The sequence below is a fragment of the Phyllobates terribilis genome, unplaced genomic scaffold (genome assembly GCF_046119375.1).
Source record: "Phyllobates terribilis strain yellow unplaced genomic scaffold, ASM4611937v1 Scaffold_7__3_contigs__length_470593459, whole genome shotgun sequence".
Taxonomy (NCBI): domain Eukaryota; kingdom Metazoa; phylum Chordata; class Amphibia; order Anura; family Dendrobatidae; genus Phyllobates; species Phyllobates terribilis.
In genome coordinates this window covers 384380018-384389965 of record NW_027362767.1, presented here as the reverse complement: position 1 = coordinate 384389965, position 9948 = coordinate 384380018, and the positions used below count along the sequence as shown (strand labels likewise).

At 44.5% G+C, this 9948-nt stretch overlaps 1 protein-coding gene across 1 annotated transcript; it reads right to left on the bottom strand.

The window, feature by feature from the left end:
• On the bottom strand, positions 1-9545 carry SPINT2 (serine peptidase inhibitor, Kunitz type 2). The gene is made up of 8 exons (XM_073641451.1): positions 9054-9545; positions 5742-5903; positions 4009-4074; positions 3755-3922; positions 3618-3671; positions 2580-2750; positions 2425-2472; positions 1-1967 (listed from the first exon to the last, which is right to left on the bottom strand). The coding sequence occupies exons 1-8, from the start codon at positions 9403-9405 to the stop codon at positions 1798-1800; spliced, it is 1191 nt and encodes a 396-aa protein (XP_073497552.1). The 5' UTR covers positions 9406-9545; the 3' UTR covers positions 1-1797.
• Between the last annotated feature and the right edge of the window lie 403 nt (positions 9546-9948).

Genomic DNA, 9948 nt, shown 5'->3' with positions numbered 1-9948 from the left:
TGGTTTGTATGTGAAGATTTTATTCAAAGCTTATAAAGAAGGTCTCAGAAAACAGAGGTCTGATTTATTTAAAAAAAAAAGGCAGAAGTAAACACTACTATAAAATACATCGACATTTAAAGAAACCCATGAAAACTACAGCGTTCATTTACCTAGTGTAAAGTCAGTAGTAGAGACAGGAAGGAGTGACAAGAGGTAGAGTCCTACTTTAAGCCGTGATCGCCTGCAGCTGTCAGTTTACCGTACAGAGGTCAGATAAGGGCAGGGCACAGGCGACCCTATAAGTATGTACACCCCGGTTAGAAGATCACACACTGCAGTGCTATATACAATGGGTCAGCAGGTCACAGGTTAGAAGTACCATTCCCTTCAGTAAGTGTATAGGTCACAGGTGGAAAGTGTGGCTGGTCCATCAATACACATCCGACTTCTCTGCACAGGAAATCTTAATAAATGTACATTAGTAGAAAACTTAGTGCAAACATTAAACCGTTCAGGTCTAGTCTGTCAGTACCAAACGTGAACTTTCCAGTACCGCAAGTTGGAGTTAGTCTTATCCAGGGATAAGAGACCACCAAAGCAATCCCCATCCACACAGCCAAACCATGGGTCTCTCCTCCAGCTAAAAGCATCATGCACGGTTATGACGCCTTTAGTTCAGGTGACAAAACCCGGAGCCGGGCTGGAAAGTGCGGCTGTAATATGGATGAGCGACATAAAAGTCTAAAAGTCAAGTATCTCCTCACAGGAGAGATTCTGTCTTAAGGATAAGGCCTCCTTCTAATTCTTATGCATGCACTTGGGGCTTAAAATCATTTTTTTTGCAATTAGGTTCCGTTAAAAATTTTGCACAATTTGTAGGCTGCAGTATGAGTGAACCGAGAATCTGTGCGCTCGTTCTGAAGTGGAGTTTGTAACTCTTCTTGGCTGATCAATGACCACCTCAAAGTTCAGCTCAACTTTCATGTGGTGTGTGTTCATAAAAATCAGCAGAGAAGCTCAGGGAAAAGTCCTATAAAGAATCACATTTTGGTCAGAACCAGCTCGCTGATGGATTTTCAGTTGAATCATTCTGCAGCCAGCAATTTGCAGAGAAAAAAAAAAAAACGTAAAAAGAAAACTGTAAATTTTTTCAATGAAATTTGCATTACATGCCCTTAAACATAGTTAAGAAACAGTCCCCGAAGGTGTCCACATCACAAGACATTAAATCCAGAAGTAACTAATGCCTACACAGTCTTCCTATTATATCCACTCTTAAGTGGCGTCAGTGCTGTTTGGATGATAATTTTTTAGTCCACATTTACATCTAATGTCAACCTGAAAAATAAAAACATGGAATTTTACCCAACGACTTTCACAGTACCAGCTCACCAGATATTCTTACTGGACCCTGCGGTAAGTCCTTCTCCCCGGACGTATGAGGCTCATACAAAATCGCTCCTGGTATCGTGTGTGATGAGAGAAGATCCGTCTAATCAAGCCTTAATAAGCCACACACTAATGTCTAAGAGTTTTGGAAACTTACAAATCAATTATGTTAAAATACAAATTCATTCTTGTGATTAAAACTATTGATAACTTCAATAAAATGGAATATATCGCCGTTCGCTGCCCAGTCCACTCTAAGATGTGGCCCCTGATTTTAGTATGGCGGAAGGATGTTATTCTGCTGGAAATCCTGGAACCTCAGGAGTTACAATTAGAGCCCAGTGAGATCTGTTACCAGTAGGATAGGAGTTTTATTATAGGCCTTGGTATAAACTGGAGTGCTTTGTACTTCCCTCCATGTCGCCTCTACAGAGTGTACGCGCTGTTCATGAGACACTCTTTGTCATCAATGGGGTTCCACATGGCGCGGAAACCTGCCGTCTCCTGATTCCTCCTCGTCACCTTCACAAAGAACAGGATCATGACGCCGATCAGAATGGCAGCCAGGAGGGCGAGAAGGATGGGCAACACCACAGCTAGGAGAGAAAAAAAAATAATAATATATATTTTGTAATAATGCAGATCAGCCTATGCACACGCCCAAGAGGATCTAACAAGCCACGATCCTTGGAAGAGACCATATAAATTAGCACTCCAAACTCTGGAGCCGTATGGTGGAATTGAAAAAAAATAAAATGCAGAAATGCCAGTGAAGAACGCATGCACAATCCGCATGCGTTTTTTTCTGCCAGGGAGATGCAGACACGCTCAGGAAAAAATCCGGAGCCTTTCTGCATCGTGCGCACATGCCCTCAGACCATACTGATCAAAATGCCAGCTGTCCTAGAAAAGTAGCTCTATGCTAGGACAATCTCTATGGGGAAATTTGAGAATTTTGTTTTTGTGCTCTCACTCGACAATAAACCAGATTCCTCTGTATATACGGTGGTGGCGAATTGCCTGTTGTGGGATAGCACATATTGCAAAACTCACCAGGAAGGGAGCGATGCAGGACACTGTGGTCTGCAAAATCATCACCTTCTGAAATACAAAGAAGCAAAGAGTTAACAAGCCGATCTTTCAACCTAGTTAATGAAAGGTTAATGGATCCAGTTAAAGGCTTCCAAGGCTGAGCACATCCCCAGTACCTGTGCGTCCGGAGCACATGTCCTTACAGTCAGTCTCAGTCATGTAGTTATTGCTCTTGGGTTTACAGCCGCCGAACACAAATGTTTGGCATGTGCCCGTTGAAGAGTCATAGTACCATCTCTTGAAGGCAGCGCGACAAGGTCCGGTATAGGCGGGTGCAGCACAGTACTCTGGGGGCACAGAAGGGAGAGGGAGGACAAATCAGCCATAGTCTCAATGCATCAAATGTAGCTCATGCAGCAGGTGGCGTGTGCAAGCAAAACTTTATATGTGCACAAAGTGATCAGATTACCCATCGTTTTGGGCGCATAGAACGATGGTTGACCTGTTTAGTTTGGCCATTAAATGACTGCCAACTAGCTACACGCAGATCAGTAGGTGGTCATTTAAAGGCCGCGATGGCGCCATCTTAGGCTAGATGGTTGAAAGATGCATTACATTTACCAGACAGCAGGAACCACTGTGATAAGTTATGTGCATTTTATTATGGTTTAGTCTAAGTTAGCTCCATCTAAGAGTTTAGACAGCGTTATACAAGAGTTTAAAGGGGTATTCCCATCTCCAAGATTATATAATAAAATAAAATAAATTAAATTATATAATAATAACTCCAATTATAAATGTAGTATAGTTGTTCTGATTCGCCATGTCGCTTGCCCCATGTGCAGGGCATTGCAGTAGCTTAGATATCCATGGTTATGCCCACTCAAATAGTGACAGTTAGCTGTTAGTGATTGTAACTATGGATACTTAAGCTACAGCAATGTCCTGCACATGGGGTAAACGACATAGCTAATCAGAAGAACTATACTACATTTCTAATTGGAGGTATTTCCTAATATTATTACACCTATTACACATTGGGATAGGATTCTGGAGATGTGAATACCCCTTTAATGCGTCAAAAACTAGAAGCGAATACATCGATCTTATGACACATTAGGTTTATACTGCCATATTTTTCCTGTTATGGGCACAAGTGAATAATGGAAGTATTGTCTGGCATAACTAAAAGTATTCCTTTACAAATAGCGCACCTTTAAAGTCTCCTTTTTCGGGAGCGTGGACTTTCGCAGGCTCTGGCTTTGGTGCTAGAAAAAAAAAGAAAAAAGCTGAATATACAGTAGTGATGGAATAGGCTGCAATTCTATAATGTATGGCTCTGAGGACCCACCGTTTGCGGGACACTTGGCCATACAGTCCTGCTCAGACATATGATTGTTGGTGGAGCCGCCGCAGCCGCCATAGATGAAAGCCCGGCAGGACTTTGACTCAGCATCGTAATACCAACGAGGGAAAGCAGCTCTGCAGTTGCCGGTCACACCGGGCCCCGAGCAGTATTCTGTATGGGAAAGCATCATTTAGAAAAATACTAAGTGATGTAAAATGCAAGAAAGTGGGGAAAGGGAAAAAAAAAAAAAATCTTACCTGGAACAGTTGTATCTGACACCATAGCTTCACTGGGGGGGGCTTCTGTGTCCTTGGGCTGCACCCCTAAATAATCAAGAAAACAAGATGATTACAGAAGATCTATATATCTGGCACATATTAGCGACGTGCTGCTTTATAGGGTGAGAAAATGCCTTTATTTTATAAGCTCTGATAAACTTCTAATCAGGAGCGGACACAGACAGAAGGGGCCCCTGTGCCAGAGCAGTATATGGGCCCTTTACAATCAGATAGCTCATCATAATGCACTATTCCTCCTGCATTGTAGATGGAGCAGCCCCTGTAACTCTGGGGCATGTCAAGAATTGTGCATCCTTCAATGCTGCAGATTTTTTGTCCAGATTTGGGAACAGAAATAAAGATCTGCACTTGATTACATTAGCAGGAAAACCATTATAAGTTTGGATCATTTCTTTGGAGAAATTGACCTACATAGTGGATTTTTAAATTTGCAGCGTCAATTCGTTCTGCAGATTTTCACCTTGAGCAACGCATGAACACACTACACCCCAAGACCATGTTCACACTGAATTTTATTATTTATTTTTTTTATTGTTTATTTTTTAACAGAACAAGAATTTGCTTTGTAACTAGCTCTGTTTGGGGTAGCCTTCGGAAGTTTTCTACACGTTTTAGGGCATTACATAATGTCTTTTAGGCAGATTTTGGAGCAAAAAAAAAAGGAACATAATGCACAGCAATGTGAAAACAACTTGCTGTGCACGTGTTCTGTCTTACGTCACTTAACCACTTCAGGGTTCGGAAACAGTGAAGCAGTTAAAAGTAGTATTAAAAAAACAAAAAACAAACTTAACCCTAGACTGCCAAAACCAGAGCTGGAGATATATAATATAATATATATCCTCCTTTACAAAACAGCCTGTGTGAAAGTTTCCCCGATACCAAGGAATCTCCATGGGGAGGGAGTGGAGACTTCTGTACACCATTAAAATTAATAATTATTATTTTTCATGGGAGTAGTTGGAGTTTTGAATAACACCATTCACTTTACAGTACATTATATTGAAAAACGAGAATTTTTTTGCTTTGAGTCATCATCATCCCCCTTCACCCCAAGACCTGTAACATTTTTTTTTCCGTTAATCAAGCTGTGTGAATGTAAAAAAAGAAACAAAAAAAACCCTAAAAAACACACATTCCTTAGCAGATTTGAACCTGCGATCGATTGTTCACTTGTACTATATACACTGCAATACTACAGCATTAAAATATATAGGGCAAAATCATGGTCCAAGAGGGCAGCTGAGGCCTTCAGCAGGTCCAAGCTGCCATGGGAACCTGCCAACTGCCATTTAGAGGTCGCTGTCAGATTGACATCAGCATCTAAATGGTTAACAGCTGTAGCCACAACTCCGCTCCGGCTGCTGCTGTTAGACACGGATGTCGGCTGTGTAATATAGTTGGCATATACCGTGTGCGGAGAGAGACCAGTTCCTTAACCCCCTCCACACTTCTGGACCTTTGCCTGGGACATTTCATTAATGCCTTCATGGGAGAAGGGAAATTAACACTGGTAAGGTTACACTCAAAGAACTTTTTTTTTTTTTTGTTAAAAATAATTTTTATCTTCATTTGGCGATCCCCTGTGAGCGTGCAGTGGGCATATCAGAGTCTGCACGCTCCATACAGGGCGAGGCCACGGTATGACAGGTATGTGGAGCACCTCATTAACACTTCGGGGTGCCACTCACCTTGACATTTCTCCATGCATTCATCCTCCTCGGCATGGTTATTCAAGTTAACAGGACAGCCTCCATAGGTGAAGTTTTTGCAGGTCTCGGACTCGGCATCGTACCACCATCTGATAAAATATGCCCGACACGGCCCGGTTTCCTTTTGTGCCAGGCAGAAATCTAATGCGGGGGAATAATGAGTCACGTGGTCAGTGGTTGATCATGAACTCCACACGTATAAGACAAAGGTCTATTCACATAATATCAGACATTGGAAATAAACTGTAGTGGCGTAAAGCCTTAAGAGCGCCTAAAAGGGGTTGGTCTGGTGCTGCGCCCTCCCACATCTGGGGGCGAGCGGCACGGATTATGCTGCAACGGACAGGACTATCTGTAGGTATAAAGTCATCAGTGCTGCTCATGAAAGGGAGAGGCACCAGACAACTCATTTATCCCAATGTAGGACATAACAGCACGTTCTAATCTCCCCTTGTATGGTGCTGGCTCTGGAGCTGAGCCTGCACTGTACACAGCAGATACTAGCTCTGCTATATAGTTGGCATCTGCCTGTAACAGCAGCGACCAGAGTTTGCTCCAAACACTGCTGGTTACTCATTTATGGAATAACAGTTCACTACATGACACTTTCAGAACTCTGCAAGGGTTAAATACCAACACAACAAGGTTTTGCAGGGGGCTGGGATGCGCCCCGTGATGTCTGGTGATACCATTGTACCAGGGAAAAGGAACAAGACAAAAAGGCCAAGAGAAACAAAACTTATTTCTCCCATATAAACAGGACAAACAGGTTTCATCTCTGCGCTGAACAGACGTCTGCAATCAGGAAGGGCCAGGAGCAGCAAGAATGGAGACTGGTTACTGTCTGCAGACTTAGGACTATGTTCCCCAGGACAATGAGGACCACAGGCAGCAAACACCAGGGGGCACTACCTGAGGGCCATATGCTATACATAACACATTCTCTGCAGGTGGGATTTCAGAAGCCATCCCCCTCCCACCATCTAATGGGAGGGCATTTTATTTTCCTAGAATCTATCAGAGTTAAAGGGTTTGTCCACTGACCATCACATGATCTGTAGTCATTGGACTCGTACACGTCAGGTTGTTTCTGATTTTTCATAACAAGAGGTGAAGGTCATAAATGTGTGGTGCCGAGACCCTCCCCCTTGTGGCTCCAAAAGCTGGAATCATAATAGCCCATGCCCCCCATACGGAGCCACTGATCAGCTGGATTACAGAATTCTCTGCTGGTACAATGTGGTGTTATTGGATGCGTTATATGCAAATCTGATACGAAAAGGAGTCACAATATGGGGGCCATAATATGCGTCCTACAGGCCTAGGGGCTGGCCCAAAAACTGGAAAAAACAAACACTAAAGTGGGTCCATGGAATAGTGCCGTCCAATACCACATTCATTGATGGGATCAGTTCAAAAACATATGCGATATTGTTGACCTGTCCGAATAGTTAAGCTATCAATATCGAAATACTGGACGAGCCCTTTTAGGTTTGGTTGAATGAACCCCACAATTCGTGATCATTATTTAATGTGTATGGGGTAAAGCAGGTGTCAGAAAGATCAGACGCTACCAGACTCCATCGTATTCCCCTCTCCTCACCGAAAGTACATGCACACTCGGGAAGGGAGGCGAGGAGGAGCACCGGCCGGCCAGACAGCTATGGCATGGGCACACGACATATGGCCACCACGTCTATGGATTGCCTGGTAGCAAAGACAAGAGCACTGCTGGAGGGCAAGGACTGGACCAACAAGGAAAGGAAAAGGATAAGTAGTTTGCAAACTTTTATTAAAAATAAATTAGAATCAGATAAGCCTTTTTAGGATCATTCCCATCTTGTACATTAATGGCATATCTGCAGCACATGAAGTGTACAGTAGATGTGGATCCCACCGACACGTCCGCCTCAAGAAAGGGGCCTCACCTGCACTGCTGTGAGTAGTGAAGTGATCAGAATCCACATTCATTCGCATGGGACTTCCGATCACTTATGAACTGACAGCTGTGTGCAGGGGGGCCCCCGTTCTCCAGATGGGGCCCGCAACTACTATACATTTAGGTTATATCCTGTAGAGAGAAGACATGGGAATACGCTACTTTTATACACCAAATCGGACCCCCTGCTGTGGACTATACCTGCTCCTCCCAGGCTGTATTGGCACAAACATCCTCCAACACAAAACAAGTCCTTGCCTGTCTAAACCCCCCACAACGCAGCAAGAAAACACACAAAAAAAATAGTTTGATAAAAGTTTCACAATAAGTGGTCACTAGATGGCGCTGCTCCATGGATTCAGCACCGCAGCAGAGGAACAAAGCAGTCACACAGGTCGCAGGTATGCAGCTCTGCCCATCATTAACCAAGGTACAAAGACGGGGAAAAACAAGGCAAGGTCGTCATAGCTATCATACCAGGTCAGGGCTGATCTTGTGTAACAAAAGCCATTTCCTGTACTACATAAACTATATAGGGCTCCCCTTTAAACAGAATAGTGACTGCTCCGCTTAAGACAATCAGGCTTCAGCTTCCATTCCCTATAAGGCCAAAGAAATATGAGAGCTGCACTCTGATTGGCTGATACTGGTAACTTTTTAAAGGTCCTGCAAGTGATGGGGGCCCTTCCAATCTCTGGTAAAGGGGAGCAAGTGTGACCCCTTTAACATCATGGAAGCTGTCCTACAATACTAGAGCGAGAGGCATGTCAGCTATTAATAGAGCAGTTTCTACTTTCTAATGTGAATTGGGCCTAGATTTAAAAAAAAAAAAAAAAAGTTTCATACCATTTGGGACATGCATGGACTTTCACAAGCCCTTTAACTTAAAGCCCCTGGAGATCATCCATCATCACAATCTGATGGGCAACCAAGTTAAAGGGATTGTTCATGACTGAAATCTATATGAGACAAATGCAGGGGTCAGACACCACACCGCCCACCTCCACCGATCAGTTAATATCTGCTCCGGATGAATAGCAGCAATATATTCATTCACCAGGTGTTGGACCCTCCCCGACCTCATATACTTACATCCTGACCTCTCCTTGGGAGAAGTCCTGGACAACCCCTTTAAGTAGATTGAAGCAAGAATTCTTTGTGAAGGTGGGTCATTCACCCTAATAGGACCCTCCCTTTAAATTTATAGTTGAGCACCAAAATGACTAATATCACTATAATTTGTTTTTTAGCACCACTTAAAGGGGTTTTCCAGGATTTGTAAATAATTTCGTTACAGTAAGTGACTAACCCCCCCCCCCCCCATACAGATCATGAATGGAAGCTTCCATTACCGTCCAGTGTGGGCTGCGCCCCGGCGTCTGGCCTCCAGTAGGTCCTAGCGCCCTCCTGCTCTTTCAGATCGCACATATTGAAGCCTGCGACGTTACACCGGACCAGGTAGCACTTCCCGGCGGAGACGACAGCCAGGTCACAGCCTTCCCTGTCACAGCAGCGACTCCAGCACGCCCGCTCGCCCTCCACATCCTCCGTGTTCTCCAGCACATTCACCCCAAACTGAGATGGAAACTCCACATTCTCCAAACCGAACCCCTCCACCAGCTCGAAACCGCCGCAAGGCAGCTCGTTGTCGGCTAAAGCCAACGGTATTAAGAGGACGAAGAGCACGCTGAACCAGGTAGCCATGGCGGGGGTCGCCGTTTGGCTTAAGTGCGTCACTCCGGTGCTATCACGTGACTTACAGATGTCGCTCGCTGTTCTGCGCCGCGATCACTACAAGTATCTGACCGAGGGTTACTGTGTTTCCTCACTAAGCCCCGCCCCCTAATGACGTTTCCAGGTAAAAACAAATACTCGACCAATCCAGTTACTGACCACGCCCCCTCTGCTAATAGCATAAAACGAGAAAAACCCGCCCTTACATTTAAATAACCCCGCCCCCTCCGCTGGAGATGCTCACAGGTAGTTTAGCCACGCCCACTCCCCAGCAGCGCTCAGGTGAGGAGGAGGGAGAGGCCGCCATGTTGGCTTTCTGTTTACCTCACTTCTCCCTCCTCCTCTTTGCTTCCTGCTTTGCGAGTGAAACTGGTTTGGGGAAGGGGAGCAGTTTCAGTTCTCAGCAGGACTGCTCAGTATTCAGTGTTATAGTGGTGCCCTGATAAGCCACCATGTGTCCTATGAGCAGTCATTGTGTACTGTGCAGAGACAGCCCTGTCAGCAGGAGACGGA